The 26,209-nt window shown below is 40.5% G+C and overlaps 1 protein-coding gene across 3 annotated transcripts in view; it reads left to right on the forward strand.

The window, feature by feature from the left end:
* scube3 (signal peptide, CUB domain, EGF-like 3) overlaps positions 1–26,209 on the forward strand; it is a 75,826-nt gene that overhangs the window by 33,384 nt on the left and 16,233 nt on the right. For 2 of the 3 annotated variants that reach the window (XM_085147093.1, XM_085147095.1), the window contains 5 exons: positions 8,664–8,813; positions 10,209–10,325; positions 16,050–16,097; positions 23,304–23,420; positions 24,842–24,964. In XM_085147093.1, coding sequence (XP_085003219.1) covers positions 8,664–8,813; positions 10,209–10,325; positions 16,050–16,097; positions 23,304–23,420; positions 24,842–24,964 — 555 coding nt within the window. The remainder of the gene's footprint in view (positions 1–8,663; positions 8,814–10,208; positions 10,326–16,049; positions 16,098–23,303; positions 23,421–24,841; positions 24,965–26,209) is intronic. The other variant, XM_085147094.1, reaches the window with a different exon arrangement.

A 26,209-nucleotide genomic window follows, 5' to 3' on the forward strand; every position in this document is an offset into this window, starting at 1 on the left:
TAGACGCCTAGTCATTGTTTCATTACTTTTGGAAGACAAAGAGACAGAGCAGCTACTCATCTGCTTATTATTACTGCTCTTATTACAACAGTATGTGTCTGTATGAAAATGCAATTGGTGAGGAAGTGACTTTGCCTTGTTACAGAACAAGAACCCCACAGAATTTCAGCAAATTTCACTGTGCTCGTTTACAGAAAAATTACACACGTTGCTCAGGGGGAAAAAAAATGATTGAGAAAATGAAAGCTGATTTAATCACCCAGCCAAGCCAGTTTAAATGCAACCCTCCATCCATTCAGCCAGCCCTTCTCTTAAAGAGCAAAGCCTGGGGTGCAGTTTGCTCATGAGCTTTATTGTTCTCATTAAAAAGACATCAGCTTTCCATTTCTTCCATTAATGGGTCAGGTGTTCCCTGGGTAACTTCTACCAGTTTTTCCAAGGACAGCACAGACCTGGACACTGCAGTGCCTTTTGCTACCGGTCTGTTTCCCCTGCTGGTAGCGAGCCCTTGTTAGCAGTGAGCCTGTGCCAATTAGGCAGCAGGGGTCTGCCAGCCTCTCAGCTAATGACAAGGCTGCTGCTGGCCTGTCTCTTATTAGACCTGCCCCTGCCCCCTCAGCAGGAATAACTATGACCAAGTGAAGGCTCCATCGTCTAGCTGTAACAGTTCATTTATTCTCCCCAAACATTTCTTCCAGTCAAGAAATAAAGCTTTTCAAAGGCCAGCCAAGGTGCTTAGTGGTTGATAGGAATGCCATTTAGGTCAAGAGGGCTCCACTGCTCTGCGTTTGATTTATTATCTCTTTTATATGGGAGGATGACAGGGACGTATGTGCGTGAGATGGGATCCAGCACATTGGAATTCAGGAATTTCAGTCTCAGTCAACCCACACATCCATAATTTCAGCCTCATACATTTCTGAATATCCGGTATGGCAATTACCTTAAGTGCACACTGATGGTTGGTTATGCAAGTCATGTATAGTGCTTTGAGTATTCAGTATATTTATCTTTAGTTCTGAATACAAAAAACAGGATACACGGGATTTGAAAGTTGACTCATCCACTGGTAGGAAATGATTTAGAAACGGTGCAGCTCAAGAAGCAAGTTGAACCGACACAAGTTAGCAGGGTGATGTAACTTTGAAAGAGAAAATGAGCCTTCTGAATCCAACGTCTTGTCACTGCCAATCAGTGTGATGATATAAATGTGGTTGACTATGCCATGAAAGCTGCAGAGCGGCAACATGGAGTTTGAAAGTTCTCAGTAGTCTGATGATTAGGTTCCAGAGTGTCTAAAGCTCATTGCACTGAAAAATTTGATTACACGAGCCCCGAGGCTTTACTGTCACCTTTCACTGCTGAAGGAGACTGTAATAGACTGTTGCACTTAAGTCTTCAAAGTCCTCAATCAGAAACAGATGAACATGCATTACCTCCAAGCAGAGTTTGCACTCAAGAAGAAAATGTATCATCCAAAAATTATCTTGTAATGGAAAAGTGACCATTTAAAAAAAAAAAAAGAAAAAAAAAAAGAAATATGGGCCACGTTTACACATTCCATTCCATTTCATGTTCCAACATGATTATCAAATCGACATTTTCTTATATCATATTAGAAAGAATAACTGAGCAATTTCTTCTAAAAATGTATCTCACAGTCACTTGATTGGTGATGTTTTTTTGTCTACAGTAGAGCTTTTCTGTCCATGAAATGTTTACTTTGCCAGTGGAAACCTCTTCCTATGTTTACAGCTTCCATTAGCTTCCCGGTTTGGCTTTTTCCCTTTGCGCAGCTAATCTCTCTCTCTCACGTTTTCTTTCTCGGATTCAAATAGTTACACAATAATCGTCACACACACATACAGACTTGCATGCACAGGAAGGCAGGTTAATAATTTCCAGTTTTATTCCGATAGAGGCACATCCTGGCGTGAACTTTTTTAACATTTAGATGCAGATTGTGGCATGTTGACCTTAAAAGCACTTATGTGCAGGCTAAAACTGCAACGCAATAAGGAGTTTTCTGATAAATTAGCTCACGTTCGTAATATTTATATTATATTCTCAGTTAGTGTTCCTCCAGTTTGAAACGAGGCACAGAGAACCCCGTTTTATTGCTTTTGTGTTTACATAAATGGATAAAATAACCCAAGTTCCTTGACTGTAATATCCATTTATCAGGCTGTTTCACATTTTAATTTCATGAAGTAATGCGCTGATAAAGGGCCAGTTTCCATTGTTCCTGTGATGCAATGCTTCTTATTTAAGATTGCAAAGAGAAATTCTTTATGCATCCATTTGTTTTTGTAAAAGGAAAGCTTGTATGCTTTTAATATATGTTTATGTAACAGTGGTTGTCCCATTGTGCAGAAGCCGACACGGTTCTTTCATGATTGCTCTCGTGGATCTCAGTGGGTCTGCCCGCCTGTCTGTGCATTGGCCGCAGAACTGTTTTTACAAGTGCAAAAGTCGCTGCTTCATTGCTCTGCAGCCCAACCGTATAACCAGGCTCTTTTCCTATTCTAGGGAAGTAGAGCAGAGACTTCGAGCTGCACAGATAAAGACATACGGACACTTTTGTGTGTGTGTGTCTTTTTTTCTGTTCCTTCACTGTTCGTTTCTTTCTCTTCCTCTGCCTCTTTCCTATATTATCTTCCCACATCTTAGCTATTTGTCCAGACTTTCACAGGACCCATGCCCTTCCTCCCTTCCATCCCCACCCTTTAACAAATATACATTAGTGGCTTGAGCTTCAGCAAATGTTGGCTGCCTTGCCACCGAATTCTCTGAACCTCATTTGAGACGGGCATCCTTTTTCCTCGTGGGTTTGTTGAAGGCCATCTCTAAGCTGGCCAGCCCAGCTTGCTGGTGCGGACTGCCAGAGTGCCAGTGGGGTTTTTCCACTAACATTTGGCTATCATGGGCTTAACCAGAGGGCCAGACTAGGCTCTGCAGAGACGGATGCCTTCCGCAGTTGCCTCTTGCTTTGATTTTGGAGAGAATTAGGCTTTGTAATACATACTGTATCTCATGCCTTTTGTATCTCCGTATTGAAGAAAGCCTGCAGCCTGGATGTGCTCTGCTGTTGTCTGTTCTGCTGGGAGGGCGCCTGGCTCCTTTGGGACTGCACAGTGAGGTGACCTTGATAGAATGGGGGAGGAGTGAAGGGGAGAGTGGCACATCCACAGCAGGTGCTGCACAACTGTGTGTGACACAGATGGGCCGACACTCTCAAATGTGTGTGCCACATGCATACATTATGCAAATACACCTGTGTGTCAACGCATCCACATACCTTAATAGACATACGCTTACAGGCTCGCACGCACACACGGTTTCCTCAATATGTTTTTTCTACAGTAGAAATCAAGATTCTCAAGAGCTTTAATCATATCTAGCACATTCTTGTCTATTTTAGTCTTCTAAAGTCTATAAATGTAACTGTTTTAGGTTATGTTTCTCCTCTTATTTTTTGTTTTTCATCATGGTAGCTCTCCATGCTTTGTTATACTCTAGAAACACAATATATTAAGATGTACAACAAGCACTCAAGCACTGAGGTATATCAGTCCAGATGTCTGCTATCTTTTTCCATTTTCTGCTTGTTTATGCCTTTAGTGGCTCCTCTCTGGAAAAAAGGGAGTGAAATAAGAAGCCTCAACAAGGCCTCTGAGAGCTGCAGAAAATCAGAAAACCCAAACAGTAGCACTTGGATGGACTCGCTGCTCTTAGAGTCAGCGGGGAAGAGTTACTTCCTTGACCGGCTCACTGGCCTGTTGCTCTGTCTGACCATCTGCGTTGCGGCTCAGCCCAACCCAGTCCGACTCTTTTCCCATTCTCCTTTCCATGCGCTGACATTTTTATCCTCCTATTAAAACTTTTAAGGGCCCATTATCTAAGAGGAAGGAATGCTGCTTTAATAGTGTGGTGGCTCCATCGCTAGGCCCCTTCTTTTCAGTTTGTATCCACCCAACGCTAGCTTGTTGCTTAACGTTCTCCACAAAAGAGGGGGACCGACTCTCCTCTGATATGTATGACAGCAGCTCAGCACGGACCACGAGCCCTATTTTCACTGCCCTGGGGCACTAAGAGCAGACCATAAACCCTTGGCATGCTTTCCACTACTTCATCTCCATTGTTTCAGTCTCCCCACTACATGGTTCTCAGGTTTAAGAGGGTTTGCAGCGCTGTGGTGAAGAACTTGCGGCCTCCTTCAATCTTTTGTTTGAAGTTCATAGAAGTTGGCACTTTAGTTGGATTTGTTAAGTGTTATTTTTTTCTTCTTCTTTTTTTTGGCTTAGTTTCTCATGTTGTGTTAAAACTCATACCCTGCTGTCAATAGTTTATGGTTATTTTCTTCATAGGCCGGTTTTATCTCAAAGGAGCTGCAGGCTCCTACAGAGTCCCTAGCTCCGTTGTGTAACATACAGTCCAGTAAAATTGTTTCTGGCAAGATAGAGATGTTTTTAAAAAATGGTACATAAGTCCATTTTTGCAATTTATTAAAGAGCCGGTCTGGGTTATAAGAGGGCAGCAGAAATAGCTTGTTCATTTGTAGCTCGCAAGCTGTGGAGTTAACTGCACTGTCTAAGCCAGCAAGCCCAAGGCTTAGAAAATGATTTGAGTGCCAGTCAGTCTCTCCACACAGCTATCCATTTAGACTGACCTGTCCAGTGGAGTTTCTATCATCAGTAAATCCTTAGGTACCTTCACTACTCATTGTCCTGAACTGATGGTTTTCAGAAAGGTATCTTTTGGATGTGACCTGCACCTAAAGCTGTGTCCTGCAGGCACTGTGGCTGATCTCACATATTACTTCCTCTTATTGACAAACACACAAAATGAGTGAGACTTTATCCTGGAGGATCATGCGGTTTCTGTTCATTTACTTTAGTGTAAGAATACTGGCAATTAACCTCCTAAGACCTGAACTCTTCCATGGCATGCATTTTTAATTTCTCTTTGATATTTGGGCACATTGGGACCTGATGAATGTAAAAACTTTTTTTTTTTTTACCTGATTTTTGTTTCTGGGAGAAATTCATTTTAAATTTCAATAGAACAGTGGCAGTATAATGTCCTCATATCTGGATATCAGGCCCTTGTAGAGCAAAATGTATTATTTTGGTCTAGACATCCCAAAATGTGATATCCACATATGTCAATGCCAGGTCCTAGGAGGTTAAGTATGATCTCATTGCATGGGAAGCACTATTAAATAAGTGATCTCTTGATGTGTGTCTATGCTGTTGCCGTACTCTTAAAGGCACTGTAAACTGATTTCTTTATCGGCTTCTTGGAATGAGTGATGAGATTAGGACTGGGATTAGAGCTATAATGGTTCTATAAAACTGTGCTATAGTCAATATATACTTTTTTATGGCCATGGTTAGAGCCTTAATAAATATATATATGTATATGTATATATATTTATTTTATTTTATTTTATTTTATTTTTTTTATGTATTTTCTTAACTTTGATTGTAGCTCACTCATAAGAATAAAATAAACCTCAGAATTTTGATTGAATTACAGTTAAACAATTTTTAAGCATGGCAGCTTTCACCAGACATGAACAACTGACAGCTCCAGGTAGATTATAATACCATATTATTATATATCTTCTAAAGCTATGTTTACACATGTGCATTCAGTGATTATTTTAGAGCTATCCCACCCCTGAATATGATCCAACATAATACCATTATCATCATTATTATTATTGTTGTTGTTGTTGTTGTTGTTTTTGTTATTATTATTATTATTATTATTATTATTATTATTATTATTATTATTATAATATTCTGCTAATCATAGATCAGAATAAGTTCACATGTTCAGAAAAATGGGGATGTCACAGGGCTTCACTAGGGGGGAAAAAAAGGCTCTCTTTGTACACAAGCAACCTTGTGGCAACGGTGGCACGGTGGTTAGCACTGTTGCCGCACAGCAAGACGGTCATGAGTTCAATTCCACCATCAGGCCGGGGTCTTTCTGTGTGGAGTTTGCATGTTCTCCCCGTGTTTGCGTGGGTTCCCTCCTGGTACTCCGGCTTCCTCCCACCGTCCAAAGACATGAATTATTAGTTATAATAATTAGATGTTGGATATGCCTTCTTTTTATAGAGAGTATATTTCCTCCAATTCCCTCGCTATCCCTTCAACATCTGCTGTTGCTCTTCATGCGTTACTTCTAGCAATGAACTAAACGTTTGGTATAGAGGTCACAAATTGTTGTAATAGAAAAAACTAGGCTTATTCCATTTTCTTTAATTTCTGTGTTTTCTTTTCAAGCACAAAGGGAAGAAAATGCCTATCCTGAAATATTTCCTTTTTGAAAATGCCTATCCTGTTTGAGCTTGGGTGAAAACCCATCACATCTTGAGTGTCTCCTGCTCTGTTCCAATACTTTAGACTCTATTTCCTGTCCAGTTTTCTGCCTATAAAGTGTCCTGTGATCGTTTTTATTGCTTTCTACATATAAAGTTATGTTTTATGGCTCAGCACATTGTGTTAGTGGATGATGGCATGTGTGTTTCTTTTTTTTAAGTCGTATTATTTCTCTTCTTCGCTTTCCTGTCCAACTCCATATAAAAGCATGTTTTTCTTTCTGCTTCCCATCATTTAGTAATGATAAAAACTGGAGGCTTTTGGCAGCAAGTTAGAAGAAAGTGCACATGGTGGATGATAGGTGAGACTAGCCTGGAGAAAAGGGCCATTGTGTCAACACTTTGCCTTTTATTGGTCCTCAGAGAGTCGAAGGCCTAGGTTCTGGCCCCAACCTGACATGTTATTGATGGATGGGTCTGTAGCATTGGGGTAGAGGGGCTGCATAAAAATGAAGGGAGAGTGAAGTGAGGTTTGGGATGCATAATACAACCTTAGTAAATAATCTTTGGTCCATTTGGGAGTAGCTGGAAATTCAATCCTTTGTTAAGTTCAGAGCGGTATGTTTCTTGCTCTGGCCTCAGATAGACGCAGTCAAGAAAGGGGACCATTGAATTCCATATCCTACTTAAATATCCACATGACTCACGGGGAAATTTGCAGTGCTTTAAAGCAGCTGCTCTATTGATGCTCATTCATGTTCACTTCGCTCAGCCGTGCCCTTTTTCCTTTTGGCTCAGTGTTTGTTCAGCGCCGAGTCTTTGTGCTCCCGGGAAAGCTGTTGTTGCAGTTGGTGTCTGATAGTTCACCCTGTCTGCCAGAACATCAACAGCTCAGACAGGAAAGTCTGAGAGGATTGCATGACCTTGTGACACTTGTTGACAGACTTAAAGTGATGGACAGTATTTAACAAGGGGGTAAGAATTGTCTATCACATTCACGTTGTCAGCTCCTTGAAGCAAAGAGAGACTCGGAATGGATTCCTGACAACAGCCATGAGTGGAAATGTATAAAATAAGAGGGTACTTCTTTTTGGCAAAACATCTGGAAAACAAAAGGGCATAATCAGGGGAGGTTATTGCGGCAGACAAATGGGTAGTTAGGGACAGAATAATGTAAAAACTTGTTCTGTCAAACTGAGATTGCCTTCTCTTTATAACCCCTGAGGCAGGAACAAGGAGTTTACTATATGACATTATATAGCTGGCAAGACAACTGAGCCACTACATTTACAGTGTTCAGGAAGAGTGCACAAGGTTATATGTTCTTTACTAGCTGTTGACACTTACATGCACATATGCAAATGCATCAATATATAGCAAAAAGTTGGCTAATTAAAAAAGTTAGACCTCCAAACACCCTTCAGCGTGACAGCAGATTTAATGAGACATTAATGGAGATGTCTTTTGCTCACTGCCTCCCTGTACGCTAGGAAAGGAAAGGAAAAGGAAAGGAAAGGGATGGAGATCTGTTTGGTTTTTAATGAGCCTGAGAGCTGAGGTTTGTCACTGCATCTGTAGTGGAGGAAAGGTTTCACAACGGATAAGTCGAATATCAGTCGTATTCTGCAAAGATGTCAGCTTTATGCAGAGAGCACTGCACCATTTGTGTTATAATTTATGACACGAGGGATGGAAATGTATGCTGGGTGTCTGTTGTGCCCGTTCATCAAGCATTTATACATCGCACTGAAATGACGCATCATTGTGTGTCATGTTAAGTAAAGCTTTAAATGATGAAAGGCCTTTTTTCAGTGTCTTTTATTTTGTGTTGTATGAGAGGTTTTGTCGTGCTCTTACTGAAGTGCTTCAACCTTGATGACTCATGAAAATGTGCACTGACACCCCTCCTTTAGCGCAATCCCTTTTGATCTCAGTCTCAACAGGGAGAATTTAACCAAGAAGGGTTTTTCATTGTGTTCTTTTCTTTATGGGGGATTACCTCAATTAAAATTACAGGTCTACGGGATCAGCTCCTGCTGGGAGTTTTATCCTTTCTGCAGGCAGCCTCCTTTTTATAGCCTGCATGTTCCAACAAGGGCCTGAATCTTTGTAAAGGGGTAACTGGGCATATCAGTCACCACCAGTAGGCATATGAGGCACTGAAGGGTAGAATGTGCGCAAGGCATCTGAGCAAGGCTTTTCCACCCCACTTATGTCTTCTGTGTTTTCTAATTAAAAGTCAAATTCTTAGTTTAGTCAGTGATCTCTGGCTTTAGAAAAATTGTGTGTTGGGCAGTTGCGATTAAAACTCTGTCTACAAATTCCTTCGTAGTGCAACCAGATGGCACAAAAAACGAGGGACCCACCTGTATGGACAAGAATCATGGGTGTGCACACATCTGCAGGGAAACGCAGAAGGGTGGCATCTCCTGCGAGTGTCGACCGGGATTCCAGCTCACACGTAACATGAAGGACTGCAAGCGTAAGTCGTCCCAACCTGAAGCATTTTTAGTTACTCCTTCTATTAAAGCCACACACACACAGGGAAACACGTCAGAAGGATGGTTTATAGGTTCCTCATGAAAAGGTGATTGGGGTTGGAAACTAGCCGATTATGGATAATTGCACTCATTCCACAAATGCCTTCCATCACATTTGAAGTTGGCAACTGACATTTATGTTGCATTACCAAGCCGTGACTAATCTTCGGAATAGTCCTTGTAAAGAAAAACATGTTTATCAGATGAGTAGCAATCATTTACACAACCGGGGCAAGCATGTGGAGGTTACTCGAAGGGGACTGCTCTGACGGACAGTGCACACTTCCTGTTGCTGTGCAACCGAGATCATCCTGTCAGAGCTGGGGCCAGGGCTGATGGGGGATTTGTCTGTGTTTGGATAAGGATTGGAGAAGTGTTATTCTATAGTTTTTCTGTGACAGCCCAGGAAAAGGGCAAAAGGCGCAGGGATGGTAGGGTGCAGACAGGATGGCGGTAGAAGCCTAGGCTCACTCGTGCTCTTTTTCACTCTGTCATCACAGGTGTGTTAAAAGTGCCAAACTTAACGCTCCCCTTGCCTGAACACAGAAACTTGGACCAGAAATTTTACTTAGTACTTATGAAATGTCATTACGTGTATAGTGTTTTAATGACTTTAAAGCTTTTGCATATTTTGTAGAATGAATGAAAAGGATTAAAGCTCAGCTGCTTGCTCGTTGAGTGTCGGTGAGTTTAAAAACGTGACCTCTCCAACTCCAACCTTCAGTGTAGTCAGGAGGATAAAAAGATTAAGTGGGAGATATAAATTAATTAACCAAGAGGAGGAGTTTATTTAATTAACATGGATTCAGAACCTGAGGTGGGGAATATGGAAATCAATACACGCTCTACCTAGTATTATGCTGCACAGATTTTGACCTTAATCTAAGTCCAGGTGTAAATAGCATTGAATAAACAAAGACGATGCTGTTGGATGTCTAGAGGTTGCATTAGTTTTCAGAACTCTTATTGCGCTGTTAGCGTCTTATTGTACAATTTCTGAGGTTAAACGATAATCATGGTAACTCCAGGCGCCATTCTCGCCTCTGTAATAATTTCAGTTTTCAGCTCACCTCGAGAAACTCAATCGGAAACATTACTCTGTGCACATTTTAAAGAGGGCTAAACTGAGCCTGCAGTGTTTACGTCACAGAGCATATGGCCCAGAGAAAGAGTGTGTGTTAGATTGTCCCATCTAAATGTGCATATTTTGTTTTCGTGTCATACCATCTCTCCCCCTCTGTTTCCTCTCTCCTCTCCACACTGACTTTCAAATGAATAACTTAGACTGTGCGTAATCCTCAAAGTACCATTTGTGTTAACTACGTGTCCTTTCCCAGTGACGTGCAACTACGGCAATGGGGGTTGCCAGCACATCTGTGAGGAGACTGACCAGGGCCCCAAGTGTTCTTGCCACATGAAGTTTGTCCTGCACAGCGATGGAAAGACTTGTGTAGGTGAGTCATCTCACCCCAATGCAGCTACCAAGGGGAAGAAATAATAGCTTTTGAATGAGAAAATGTAAAATTACAAATGATTAGCTTGGCACCCAATTTCCCACAGCAAATTTAATTAACGTTTGAAATGAGTTTTATGTGATAAAATGCAAGTTGAGAAACAGGCCTCGTTAAAATAACTGTATCCCTGAGCCTTTTCTCTTGATCTGTGACATGCAAGGACAAAAGGCTACCACCCACTGTGCTTTTCCCTCTCCTACTGCTGCTCCAGTAACCTCTCAGCCCCTGCATCTGCCTTGGCTTCTCCTCTTCCTTTTTACTGGACACTGTGCCTTTTCCTCTGTTTTTCTCAGCCATGTCAGACGCACACCTTCTATTAGCCCTTGGGTCATTTCCTCCACTGCTTCCCATTGGGGATTAACTCAAATGCCTGACCTAACCTTCCACTGGCATTTATCAGTGTTTGCCTCAGTTGACTTATGTTGAGTAAAAATCATTCAGCTACTCAGGCATATTGAGCTGTTGTGAAGGGCAGTTTTAAATCAGATGGGAGCTGTGAGTTGCAGAAGAGTCGAAGCCCAGGTCTATGTAAACATGTATCTAGCCTAGCCATGCAGAAATACACAGATTTTTCATCAGCAACCATGGAACATTAAAAACTTGTTCAGGTGTAAATCTGAGACTGACTGCTGCTGCAGAGAGACCTTTTATTTTATCCGCCTATTTAACCAGAGTGTCATTAATAGTTTCTGTTTACACTACAAACCCATTTAGGACAAATTTTTGTAACTGGAGCCTAAGTAATTTGGATGAGACGTATTCCTATGAAGAAAAACAAGTTTAGGTTCGCCTGCAGAGCAGACCGGCGAGGCGATTGCTCGGTTTCGGTGGCTGCTAAGTTTGAGAGCCTGGTTTGGGTAGTGGCTGATCATTTCAGTGTTTCTGGATCTCCTTTAATACCGCAGCCCTGATGAGAGCCAGACCTGTGTCAAGGTCTGGTCAGCCAACCTGTCATTACTGCTGTGCTGTCCTAGGCCAAGAGGATGCCACAAAGTTGTCCGCAACAAAATTATACGTCTTTACCAGTCTTATTCAAGGCAGAATGAAATTTACATTTGGTTTGCCAGATTAGGAAGCAGTCAGCCAGTTAAAATCTCTGATTTCCCCCCGCAGAGTCTGGAATTACAGTGGTGGAGAGAGGGCGCAGGGGCGCTTCTTTTGACAAACTCCATAATAGAGAATAAAACCTCAATAAAACAAACACTCTGCATCGTGAACCACAGGCAAGAGAGTGAGTGACAAGAAGGTTGGAAGGCATTCAATGAGGCACTGCTGCTATGCACTATAAGTAACTCTGTGAGGTTTCTAAGGCAATGAAAGATTCATAAATAAATTGAATAATACAATAACTTTATCCCTCCAGTGAAAACAAAACACAATAAATACAGCTCTGCTTTTGAACTTTTATTTCAGTGTATAAAAGCAAAAAATCTGTCTTTGAGCCAGTGGATCAATTTAAATTCTAAATTAATATTACAATATTGTATTGTTTTTAACATCATTGTTCTTAAAGTCAGAAAAAAGGGCCTACTGGGTTTATTGTGTTTTTACATGTCTGCATGACATTCAGCGATAATACCTTTTCAGCCAACGCATTCAGCAATAGTAAATGATTTATAGACAGTAGAGGGTATCCATAGAAACAGCACAACGTGAAAATACACGCCTGTTTAGCCTCACTATTGATTGATTTAGTCTCCTCATACTTCATCCAAAAGCAACAGCAAAGTAAATTATTGCAAAGCAGCTTTTGCCTTGTCAGTGGCTTTGTTGTTAGGCAGGTGGGCTCTTTCAGTATGCTTTACCTTCACTCTTTAGTCTATTTTCCCGGGTGTTTCAAACGAGTTCTGCACATTTTCATTCATTTTTGTGATGAATCTCCCTCCCTGTGCTTAGTGATGCATTTTGTAATAATGCACCATATGCCCTTCTATTTGGAAGTGTTTGTTCTTTATCCCTCTGTTCTCACCTCTGATGATGCTCTAGCTGAAAATGTTTGTATCAGGAAGGCTGACGGGTGGCACACATCCCCTCTCACTCACACATACACTAACACACGCTCCTTAAAGTCAGATTTTTCACAACGGTTCTAGAAAACCCTTTCTTCACGGTCTTTGTGTCAAGTGAAGTCCAGGTATCGGAAAGGAGCGGCCATCATGTGGAAGCATTCATGATGTTAGCACAGCAAATCATAAACATCCACAAATGGCAGTCAGATGCAGACATGCTCAGGAGTTCAATCATCTGAAGAGTTGTCCGCACTACGTAAGACACACGCACGCACACAAAGAGAGTTGAGAGATGCATTTTATAATACAAAGTGAAAGCTATACAAACAACCACACAAACATACAGTACATATCCTGCATGCATGCATCACATGCATGTAAACACATGCAGTATTCAGGCACATGCCCATAACATAAACACATTGCTCTCATTTCGGGTGGTCTGCGGTGTATTCAGACGTGTCTCACTGTGCCCTGTCCTCTGTGCGCTGAGAATTACCGTTTCTGGATGCTGCATGTTGGGATTGGGACACATTGGTGGAAGCATGGCTCTAGGTGTGAACTCTGCATGCTTTACAGTGTTACAGTTTGACTTGTGCATCTAACATCTACTTCTTCATCTGGCACCTTAAAAGGGCTGTGGACTCCAGAGTGACCAATTCAGAGAATACCTGCTTTAATTACAGGGGTGTGCGTGAGTGATTTAAAATAATTCCTGCAGGGATAAGAGTCAAAAATCTTCCTGCAATTTTAGTCTCAAACAGCCATTTTCTATTCGGCAATGTGCACCCAGTCCTCCACCCTAGCTATATCATGGGTGAGTGTGCATGGACTGCATACTAAAATGTGTGCCTGTAGTTGAAGCTAAATATACACTCAGACGACTGTAGAAATGGCATTCGCTGAGCAAGTTTTGCTGGAGCAGTTTGTTGAAGTAAAAGCCAGTCAATTAAAAGTCATAATTTGACATAAATTACAGAGGAGATGAAAACAAAAGGACAGTAATGCTTTCTGAAATTATTTTTATTGGCACCACATAAATTATATGGCTAGGCCACTGACAGTGTTTAGAGACTTGACTTAACAGCCTAACAACATTAATTCTGAAATGATCTGACCATAAAAGACCCTATAAAGTGCAGAAATGAATCTGGCTGTCCCTGACTTTCAGCTTGCGGCACTAACCACCACTCGCTGTCTGTCTGTCAAGGCTCACAGTGCTCATACTAACTAGCAAAAGCCTCATCTCACACACAAACGATCCCGCTGCCTTTTCTTTGCGCTGTGTGGAATATGTATTTGCATGAGTGCATGTTGCAAGGTAACACTTTTGCCTTGAAATGTCACCCTTTAATTTAGAGCAGGAACTTTCATTATCAGTTTGTTGACGGGATTTGGAAATGATTAATCTGTTTGTTCATTTGTTACCAGCGAGCGCCTGTTTTCTTTTGCAACAGCATAATGTCATTCTCTAATGTCATTATCACCTTCCAGCATAAATGAACATTAATGATTTGTTTAATGCAAGAGAGGTAGTCCCTTATCATCCATGCAATCCACCTTATTCCCTACTCCATGATGCTTTTCATTAATTCTCGTTATTCATTTCACTGAACTGGTTTCTGTATGAGTTGGTGAGTGTTCTGAAGCCTTCTGGAAATGCATAACGTGTGAGCACAACCTGTCACTCGGTAAATGGGATAATGTGAACATACCTCAGCCTCCTACTACCCAGCGATAGCTGGATGACCTGAAAAAGTGGCCTTGTAGCATTTTTCCGACATGCTGCGGAGATCAGAAACAAGTTGTGCCGTTTGTGGCTGTGCCAACTATCAGGCTAAGCTCAATGTGTGCTGAGGCAACAGTGTGTCAAACCTGAAAAATGAAAAGCATTTATTCAGTAACGGTTTTCATAACCTACGTTAAAAAAAAATTAAAGAATAAATAAAATAAAAAATAAAATCCAAAACAGCCAGCTCTCAGTTGACTTTTCCACTGTGTCTGCTTTCAAATACACAAGATTGTGTTCCACGCCATTAATAAAATATGCCCATCTTTATCAAGGTAAAAACAATCCCCTCCATTAACTGTGCAGCAGGAGAATGGTGGTAAAGGCCATGTCTTCAGGGTGTTCCCCTCCCCCCATCCCTCTGTAAAAGAGGAAATAAAGAAAGAAACAAACACATTTCCCATTAAAGGTGTTAGGCTGTCTTCACACAGTATTTATTTTCCAGTAAGAATGGATTGGGAAACAGAGTTACCATGATGCTGGGAATAAGGTGCAGAGCATCAAATTAGTTCTCATTTTGCATAGCCAGCTCACTGCTGCTGGCAACTCGTCAAATAATGATGATTTTTCAGGCTCTATTTTGGTCACATTTTAAAGGGCATAAATTGAAGCCAGTGACAAAGTGCCATAAGTCTACTGTTTCTAATCACCAGCAGGGGGCGACTCATTTGATTGCAGAAATGTCCAAATAAATAAACATCATCCTTGTCAAAATTCATTTATGACCTGAGTAGAGTTTTTCCTGATGAGTTTATGGTGATGGAGACTGAAATGCCCAAGCGGAGTCTTCCAAAGCAGAATGGATTACTTCAGTCTGGATACATCCATCATTTATGTACAGTCTATGGGCCATTTTTTTTAAAATAAATTTGTTATAATTTGATTTGATTTATTTTCCCCCTGTAGCTTCTTGGCAATGATAGGGCAATAAACCTGGTCTTTAGGTTAGGGTTAACTAACCAAGGTTAGGAAAAGATGATGGTTGGTGGTTAAAGGTTAAAATACAGTGTTTTGCAAAATTGCCCAAAGTTCAAAGGCAAACTTTTCCTGTCTGCAAAAAGCATCTCTGCTTCTTGGTTACATTAGTTTTTCATTCTGCAACAGTAACAATGCCAACAGAGCACATTTGTCTGCAGTTTAATGGCGTCTACTTCAGAACAGTTTCAGACAAGACAGTGTTTTTGTCTGGCCACTCATCAGATTTTGCAATTATAGTCATAAAATATAGGTTTTTTTTGTGTGACTGAGAGACACGACAGACTAGGCACTGTTCCGTGATCAGTCATGCTTGCAGTTTTTCCACAACATTTGTGATGTCATTAGGGAGCAGGGCACAAGCTTGCTATTTTGGGGGCAATGTAAAAAATAAAAAGTGACGTTAATGACACTGGCTTGTCTATGGTGTTACACCATTTGGCAGTTCTACCTTGCTACACCACCAACCTAATTCCTCTTTTGCTTCATTACATTTAGTTTTTCAATGACTGGTGTAGATTTCTGTGCTCATATTACAGAAATAACTCAACAGTCATAGAGATTTAAGACACATTTTTTTGGGATAAAATGATCTTCTGTACAGTTTGGGCCATAATACAGTTGATACGATGTAGCCTAAACCAGACATAAGAAGGTGAGGAACCTATCGAAATCTTTCAAATTACCCTCTGTATTAAAAAATGACAGAATGCCACTCGGTGCATTAAAATGTGACATTAATGGGTCTTAACAAAGTGTCAGTATGTGACGAGTCAGGAGTGAGAACTGCTTGGTGTAAGACACAAATCCTTTGTGGTTTAAATGTACATAGAACTAAAGTGGTGTTTTAACAATGTGTGTGTGTGCATGCGTGTGTGTACGTGCATGCAGGGGAGAGGAGTGTCCAGTCCCAGGCACCCCCACAGCTGTTCCCTAATGGTAAATATGTGCTCCTCTGACTCCTCTCTCTCTGGGGGTATGTAGGTGTGGTGAATAGTGGAGGCTAACCTAGAAGACACTGATCAGGCCCTTCCCCTTACCACATCGTCCCTTTGACCCTTGACCTAATCACCTTCCTCTCCTTTCTGTGAATGCCCTCTCAATAACACCCACTGCCTGTGTCAAACCACTCCTTTTCAAAACACAGCTGCAAACAGGGAGCCACTGACCAGCAGTACGAGCAAGATACAAAATTATAGAGATACAGAAAGGTGGTTAATATTTGCCACCTTCCAGTATTGTAGCTTTTGCTCTACTATATTTATCTGATGCTTCCAACAACTGATATGCTTATAAGTTATGAGGCGCTACAATCGGGAAATTTCCCCTCGGTAATTCTCAAATGGTTTCATTAAGATGAAAGTTAATAACCGGCAGATTTTCTATTTCCTTTTTATGCCAAAAAGAAAACCCATATAATGCTGCTTTTGGGTGAAGCAAAACATTCTCCATGAAGCAGCATTCCCGATGAAATGTTAACCATCTAATTATATCTAACCTAATTATATAGTATATGATGATAAATCACACATGGGGTGAATTTTTTTTTCCCCCCATATAATCAGTAACTTAAAGTCTAGAGTACAGAGTTTGGGGAATTCTAACAAGCCTGAAAGGCAATATTTGGTATGATCACATTTATTCTCTGAAGCAAGCCTTCTTTAATTTCTTTAAGTAGTCTTTAAGGATAATTTTCCAGTCTTCGTTATAGATGTTCAAAGCTTTTCTATGGATGTTGGCTGCCTTTTGCTCAGTTTTCTGTGAAGATGATCCCATAATGTTGAGGTCCGGCCTCTAGAGAGGCCAATCCATAATTGATTGTATTCACCTGTGGGTTTTTGCCCCTCTCCCAGTATGCTTTTACTGCACTGGCAGTGTGTTTGGGATCAATGACAAGCTGAAAAATTAATTAAATTAATTTTTAATTAATTAATTAATTAACACAGCTGCAACCATGACAGAGCCGCCACCATGTTTTAAAGATGGCTGTAACTCGCTGTTGTATCTCTTTCCGGGGGCAGGGGGCAAAAATACTATTTGTGTACCTAGTTGGACATACATTCATCCTTTCTCCCTTTTTACCTTCCTTACGAATGGCTTCTTGACAGTTAGCCTTCCACTGAAACCATTTTTGATGAGGCTGCAGTGAACAGTAGAAGGATCAGCTGAAGTGCCAACTGCATCTTGGGTATAGGTGTTTGATAATCCCCCTGTTGGTGCAAAAATACTATTTTACACCTGTCAAATTAAGTTATCTGTGGCATTTTTAAATAAAATAGCAAATTGTATGTTTTTGTGACAGTCTGCTAGTAATAATAAACAATAGCAGCCTAATAATAAATGAAAATACAATGTAAAATTGTCTTTGCTAATTTTTCTGTGATGTGTAGACACAACACTGGTTTATTCCTTTGATCGCTTGCCTTTTTATGCTTGAATAATTCATAGGTCGGTGTTTAAGTAGCCTAACAAACAGCCAAAAATAAAAAATTCCTCTGAAAATGGTTAGGTACAAGAACTGGAGTGAGTATGAGTTCAAAAGCAGTCAATCTCCAAAGGCAAACTTTGAAAGACCTTCAGAAAGACTGAACTATTTCTCCGTTCACAGTACTGTACCAGCACAAATGCAAGTAGTCTTTTTTAAAACTCCAAAACATCAAGAGCACAGATCAAAGACTTTCTGTATTTGTATTTTGATGTGAGTGAAATTAAGCTTGCAATTTTTCCAAACACTCAGCTTTGGTGTTCCTGAACTCCATCACCACGGCCTATTAGCTCTGGTAAGGGAGCCAATAACGTGTCCGTGATTCAGCACTGCTTCATACAAAAAGATAAAACACAGAACACTCCCCAACTTGATTTTTCATACACATGTAAACTTGTGTCTAAAATTGTTGAAAATGATCAATTGCAGTGTTTCTTTTTCTACATTGTGGCCAAAAGTAATTTGTTCCACTACATTTGCTGTAAAATGAACAATGGAACACGTGTCGAGGGGAAAGCAGACAATCTGTATTGTACCTTGATAATATCACTAATGCAATTCATCCCAATTTTCGGGATGAGCTGTGTTTTAATACAAATGCAGGCAAGGATGCCAGGAAAAATAAACTCATAAATCTGCGAAGACATATCAAACCTTGATACATCAAAGAGATTTACGATTTAATTACACCATGTAAGAAACTGAGGGAGGAGGCTTTTTCTCAGAGGAGTAGGAGCCCGTTCAAGGTAAGAAGCAAACTGGTAGTGTTTTAAGTTACTAGTTGTTGCTGTTGTATGTACATGAACACAGAGTTCCTCACATTCTCCAGTATAACAGTCTGACCTATATCAAGATATTTGTGTCCTAGTTTCAGGGTTCTTTCTTTTCTTGAAATGGAGACATACGCAGCCAGAAACATATTTTTGCATGCTGCTTAAAAGGTTTGTCTCCTAATTTTCTCTGTTACTGTACCACTTTGTGGTTGCAAATCCAGAACTTTCTCGAGACGCCAGAACTTTTACAGTCTTACTTTTATTTTCTTATTGTGGGCTTTATTTTACTGAGAGAGCACTCCCCTAATGTGAGAAACCCTGTACCATGTGAGTAACTTTCCTCTGGCTTCATGGTTTTATGCTTCTTCGTCCACCTGACAATCAGCGATCAACTCCAAAGTGGGCTTCGCCTTGTGCATTTTGCTAAATTCTATCCCCTCATCCTTTGATGTCTTTTGTTTGCAGTCGTCATAAATGTCTGATGACAAGCTGATGTAACTGAAGACGTGCTACAGCTAAAATCATGTGGCTTCTGTTAAAAGCTTGTGTACACTGGCTGAAGCTCTCTGTATGAGATATAATACAGAGGCCCAGCATCAGAGCAAACACCCTGCAGATTATAATGAAGGATATTTAGAAAAGTCAGCCCACTGTTACTGTAATTGCCTCTCCCAGCCCAGTGCACTGTAGATGTGGCTGGTGTGCATCCAAATCACACAAACTGACAAACATACCAGAGTGCGCGTCTCTCCCCTCTCTTCACAAAAGCCATAATGTCAAAAATATTTCTTTGCTCTCTTAACACATGATCATTACAGTTTGGTGAAATGGCTGCCTGACTAAGTGTTTTGGAGGCATGTCCTGACAGCGTCTCGTCTGCCAACCGTCTCTGCTCACACTTTGCAATTATGCGAACCCACAGTGTTACACGCTCAAGTCTGGGTTGTGACTGGGGTATCGTATCGTGAGCCATCATTCTCCTGCAGAGGATCCGAGGCAGCATCGCTCTGATTTACTGACTACTAAGAGTAGACAACATAATGGAAATGCATTCAAAAAAAATTCCACCTCAGTCTCATTTAAGAAAAATAAATTGTTATAAAGATTTATAAGAATTCTTTCATTTCGGTCTTAGGTTCAGGTTCATGTTACTTCATTTCTAGTCCTAAGTAGATCTGGCCTGCAGTAAGTGAGTCATCCATCCTCGAATGCACATATATATATTTTAAAACAAACAAAGATGATGGGCAACAGATAAGCGTAACTCAACATAAAGAGAGAGATATGAAGAAATAATAATGGAGAATTTACACAGCATCAGGTAGATGGCAAACCCATGATTGTTTTTTTCTTCTTCTTCTCTGAATGATGGCTAATTAGAAGCTTTTTTCCAGAACGAAGAAACTGAAACTCTATATAAAGGGTGCAAGTCATCAAGTAAAATCAAACCAGCCAGCTGCTGTAATCTATCCATACCAGGGTTGCTGGGTTCAGCTGTGGCTCACCAATAAGCCTGTTAGACCATTTAACAGTTTGACTGAGTGAGTTTCTGTTCTTTAAAGATAAATATCCAAACCACGAGACCAAGGAAAGATGGTTTGGTCTCAGTGAAAGCATGATAACATGAAATGGTTGTTGTTTTGTCAAAAGTTTTATCGAAGTTTCTTCAAACATGACAGATGCTGGTGCCCGTTTTAACACATAACTCCACAGTTTGCTTCAAAGTTCAGTTTTTATAAGACTGAATGCATTCTCCAGTCTGTTTCTAAATGGACCTAATCTCTTTTGTACGTACATTTTCTTAAATCAGTGATCATTTCTTTTGATTTAAATACGTCTAATTGAAGGTAGGATTTGTCTGACCCTTTAACATACTCATCATGGCTGCTCTCATTATCCCGGGGCGGACGAAAGATAACAGAGCCATTTGCATACTTTAAAATGGTTCTGTTTTCAGACAAGAGAAATGATAAAGGTGAAAGCGCACATCCCAGCGGGGAATCAGTTGAGGAGCAGACCTGATTGGCTGCGCTCGGCTCTGCTCTGCCAGGATAAACTATTGAGACAAGGGGAATAGTCAAAAAGTCAAAAATCCAGCCCATGAGACTGAAAACTGTTTTATAAGCCTTTTGATTAAAATATGAGGCTGAATCTTGTGGACAGAAGAACCTTTCCCTCTAAATGTTTTAGCAGTTAAGTTCAACAGGTTTACTGTGGCGTCTTCTATTCCTCTATATGGCTTCTAAGCGAACAGGGGATCCAGGCACATGCTTGGTCTTCTTTAAAATCTCTGACTTGCCAGAGAGTGATTGGCAAAGCAATCTTTAAGTCCTTCTGAATGATGGAGAGAATTTGGATGAAAAAGCCTAATCGGTTTCTTTATTACCGCTCACATGAAAGTAAACAATTACACCACAATGTTGGAGACGATGCAGGCAAAGGGAATTTTTTTTTTTGGTCATGCATAAAACTACATTTGTTCTGGGATAATATTCTTCTCATTTTTGAGCATGTATATTCTTAATCATCCCAGAGTAATGTTTTTGTTTCTGACCGATACTTGCTATGATCGAAGGAAGGGTATACCTCTCCTCAAAGTTTTGACTGTTGCATGTAAAAGGGCCGTAACAGGAAACTGGCAAAAATGTGATGCTCCGAGGACAGATCAGTGGCTGGAAACAAGAAATGCATTCCACTGGAAAAACTGACTAAAGAAGGAAACCCATAGGACGATGTAATCATGGACAAAATGGTATGTCAATAAGTCAAAATCTGACAATTTTTTTTTTATAAAAGTCTAACCCTATTAGACCTCAGTACTACTGTATAAACCTTTATTTACCAAAAGGTTTTAGCCCCCTACTTTTTGTATGTTCCCTTCTCAAAAGAAAAACAATTAAATGAAAAGCAAAAAAGATAATTATGTTAATTATGTTATGCCTCTTCCATATGGGAAAGTTGTGTTTAGAACCCATGGTAGACACAAGTGACTGATGGCAGATGGCTTCTTTTTCCTGGTCTCACCAAGTGCTTGCTGAATGGTTTTCTGTAAAATATTGAAAGATTTCTTGTAAAGTGATCTGAGATGACTAATGTTAGGATTTGGTGCTCTATAAATGGAATTAAATTCAATCTTAAATGTGATTCAGTAATGTCATTTACATAGGAAAAGCAAATACTAATTAAAGTTTGGTATTTTTTAGCAGTCGTTATTATGTTGCAGAATGTACTGAAGTGAGCAGTGGTGAGTTTTATTTGTTACATTTTCATCTTTTACACGACTCCACTCCAAAAGCTATGACAAAAACACATGTAGGGTTTTGTATTGGGTAGAGGGCTTACTTGACAAGGATTATAGCAAAATTATTTGTCATCCAAGAAACCCTGTAGCAGACTTCATGTCAGCATACAGTACAGCAACAGGCAGATGTTGAAGCCAGCAAGCAGGCTGAAGAATAGACTATATATAGTCAGGTTTATATAATGAGTCACAAGTATAGCTAAATGTCAACCATCCTTTATAATGGTGTTTAGCATTTAGACCTAGTCATTTCAATGTCAAAATTATTATTATTTTTAAACCTTGTTTTTATGGCTTCATCTGAACTGACATTTATTCCAAGCTTGTCCTAGTATATTGATACGCCGTGTCTAGCCTTGAGCGATGGCATTCACTTGTGTGTTGTGTGTTTTTCCAAGAAACGGCTGTAAAACACTAAATTACATCACTTTTAGCACCTGTTTTGCTTTGATGCATCGTTCTAGTCTCTAACTGAGATTTTAATTTGAGAGAAGTTTGATTATGGCTGTTGCAGTTTATATTGAGGGAGTTTTTTAATTTTAGAACTGACGAGGGTAAGTGTTTCCCAAAGGGTTGCTGGTTCTTTATTTAACAAAATAAGAAATAACAGCTACATTCCCTTTTTAGTGCCGTGTGTTAGCTGCCATCGTCTTACCAGCGTGAAGTCTTAGACTATTCCAGCTGTGCTGGGCTGCCAGCCAACATCCCACTGCCCATTAAAAAGAAGTGATGAGATGTGTACATGACTGGTTTCTTTACAGAAAGTTAAAGTGATAGCTGTTGTTTTTGTTGTTATTCTGAAGTGTGTGAGCCCATCTATAAGGATGCCAAAAGTAGTAGGCATCCACTGATCTTGGATGTTAGAGCGACTCTGTCTTGTATGTTTATTTAAAATTAAAGTCTGTGTGAAATTTGTCACTGTCTAGAGAAAAGACCTCAGCTATCCTGTCCTTACTGGCTACCTGCCTTTTTCAAATCAGCCTAGCCAACATAGGGACCGGGGAGCTGAAATTGCTTTTTTTTATCCCCAAAATGCCTGGAAGGTTTTGTCAAAACCAGGAAGGAACTGGTGGTTTCGTCCACATGTGTCTGCAAATGAAAATTTTCCCTTTATAATGGAGGGGAGACATTTCCTACAGTATAAAAGGATTTTTGGAGATCATAATTTGCTTTTACCAAAGAGAAACAAATCTGCTCACATACCTTTTATACACATGCACATACAGACACAACAAGTGAAGTTCCCATGTTTGGCTGTGTTAGCTATATTTCCTAATGACTTGTCTCCTTTCATTATTGACAAACTCTTTGTTTCTCTGACTGGTAATCTCTTTCATTGGCTGCATTCATTACTGTTTCTATCTTTACTCTCTTTTTTCCCTCTCTACCACTCAACACTTGATCAGCATGCTGCTCTTGGCCTGTTCACAAAAGTAATGGTGTATATAATGGTGTTTCTTGTAATGTTTGCAGTTGCACCAGTATGCATGTATGCTGTTTCAATTGGAAGAAATAAGTAGGTCACAACTGAATCTACTTTGTATTTTTTGTGGGGTTTATCTAACTGAATGCGTGTTTCCCTGCAGAGACCTGTGCAGTGAACAATGGCGGCTGTGATAGCACATGTCATGATTCAGTGACAGGAGTCCGCTGCAGCTGTCCTGTTGGCTTCACTCTGCAGCCAGACCGCAAGACTTGCAAAGGTATTCCCACCCATCGCCCATGGATGCAGGCAGCATTCAAGCTGCACTTGTCCAGCTCTCACTAAATTATTCTCCTGCTTGTCATTTTTCCAGCTTCTCTCTCCACATGCAGCCAACAGGAATGATTAAATAGTTATTCACTCCTACCCAAGTTAGAACCCCTTGTAACTTGCCAGTTAGATTTTCTGCAGAAACCACATTTTCTTTTGCAACTACAAGTTATTTTGCCTGTATCCATACAGGTGTCACAGATCTATCACTGCCTTCTGCTTTTCAACAACATATTTTAAGAAATATTTTGTCATGGCACCAGCTTTCCCGACAGTTTTCTTCTGCACTGCCATCTTTGTGAGTGTTGGCAGAGCATCCTCAACTCAAGCAACCTGCATAATTTTGCTGTTTTTGTGTGTGTGTGTGTGTGTGTGTGTGTGTGTGTGGTTTTTTCTTCGTGCAATCTCTAATCCTCTCCAAATGTTATGTGGAATTATCAAGACTTGGGGAAAACAAACATTGGATGTAGGTGAACAAAAACATGTTTCCAGAAAAGCAGGATAGCAGTGTGTCAGTGTGCTTACAGTGTTAGACTAACAACTCTAATAAAAATACATTGGCTTGTATTAGTTTAGTTTGAGAGGAAACAAGAGGAAAATGAACACAGGCAGCGCTGGCACAAGAAGACAGACGCTCGCTTCAGGCCAGGCACTTCTGAGGAGTTGAGACAAAGATGAAGCAAGGATGGGACTATTCCATCTCTCATGCATTTATTTTAACCAGATGATGAAGACTCCCTCAAGAGACAGATGCCTCATTTGTGATGATGATTCAGAATTAATCAGAGCTGCTGCCAAACTTGCCAAGGCAGAGCACCATGAAAAGCAGGGATCAGCACATGACATATCGATTCAGTATTGGCTACAGAAATAAAGAGCAGAATAATCGGAAGGAGATGGACAATGATGATTTAGAGGCCTTACTGCTTCGGGGCTTCACTGTGTGAGAGCTGCACTCCATTAAAGTCACACGCAAGCTGATTTTTAGCCTATCCAAGGACCAGCAAGGAAATCCCTGAAGCTTATTTCCACAGAAATGACTGTCCTGTTTTGCACTGTTAGTCCAAGTTGCCTCATTTACATACATCTCAAACATACTATTCAGATTTAAGAACTTTTTTAAAGCCGTTACTATAAGTGTGTGTCTGTGTGTATTTTCTTGTAAGACCAGAAAACTGATAAATGATGATGTTTCTATTTGTCTGCTGAGTGTGTAAATAGGCCACTCTGTGCTAACACATCTTCAGGTTTTTCCTACTTCCAAGTGACAAACAAATTGCATGCTGTAGGTTTAAGTTCAGCGCTCTCTCATTTGCAGCTGCGATGAGTGATTTGATGTATCCGCTCCTCGTTATGATTTTCTGTTCACAGACATTGACGAGTGCCGTCTGAACAATGGGGGGTGTGATCATGTGTGTCGAAACACAGTGGGTAGCTTTGAGTGCAGCTGCAAGAAAGGCTACAAGCTGCTAACCAATGAGAGAACTTGCCAAGGTACGTAGCCCGTTTCGTTGCCATTTGCCACTTAAATAAACAAACTGTCTCTACTTACTCCTACTCCAAAGCTTCTGCTAAACACTCTTTGTCTCATAGACTGAGATTTTTTGCATTAAATGACAACTGAGCAGTTGCCTCCTGATGCCACAAAAATATGCGCTCAGAGATTTCTGTCCTGCAGAAAAGCCAAACCAGGCCTCTCTGGCATGTTTGTCCCTGATATTTAGTGGTAGCTGCTGCTCAGCAGGACCTGGGAGAACTAGCACAGAACAAATAAGAATTTGCAATGGCTGAACACAGGTGTAGGAAATTAGGGGCTCCAACTCTTAAATCTCTGGTTCTTGGATGAATAAAGCCACCACAGAAAAATACGCTGAAAAAAGACAGACAGCTTACAACAATGGAGCCAAATCCAGCCTCTCTCCAAGTGAAAAACAGATGACACGCTATTTTTCCTTTCTTGTATTTATTGATGTGGTCAATCAATATTCAGCCTGGTACACATCAACGTCATGCAATTGGTTTAGAATTGCTGCACTGAATCACACCACTCTAACACGGTACACAAGCATCGTGTGCGTTTGATGAAAACGTACTCTCTGTCGCCGTTCTTTGCAGCCACTCTCGTCTCTCTTTAAATCTATTTTCGGTGGATGCCTTTCTTTCATTATTTGTCGCCAAACAATGCAAAGTTTATTTTGCCAGAATAACACAGATAACTGAGAAAATGTGGTCTGTGCATGTCGGAATGTAAATCACAGCTTGTTTTATGTGGCACCATGCCTTAACCTACTCAGCCGTGTGCTGTTTTGGGCCAGGGAGTCAACTTTGGAACAGGGTTGTTCTTGTTTAGCGCTGTGTGTTTTGTCTGGTGAGAAGGGCTGCGATAAAGCTCGCCTGCTGTTGAGTGAGGTATTGCCAGGCTTGCATACTCCACACTATTGAGTCACCTGTCTGCTACTCGTCTTGTCATTCCTATCGTGTTTTCTCATTTTTGGAAAGGGATCAGGGCAAAAATAAAAGCTGAGTGCATCTTAGTAAAGGTTAAAGTTGATCTTCTTTATTTGCCCTTTTGTTCATGTAGCTCCTTTGTGCTTGTCTCAGTTTTTTTTTACCCTTCATGTTGGAATGTAGATGTGTGGTTAAAGGGGCATACTGCTTATTTAGTACTACTTCCAGACTCTTGTTTGTCTCGCGAGAGACCTATTTGGGGAAAAAAAGAGTCATTAAAATCAAAACAGC

Source organism: Neolamprologus multifasciatus, chromosome 20 (genome assembly GCF_963576455.1).
Source record: "Neolamprologus multifasciatus chromosome 20, fNeoMul1.2, whole genome shotgun sequence".
Lineage (NCBI taxonomy): Eukaryota > Metazoa > Chordata > Actinopteri > Cichliformes > Cichlidae > Neolamprologus > Neolamprologus multifasciatus.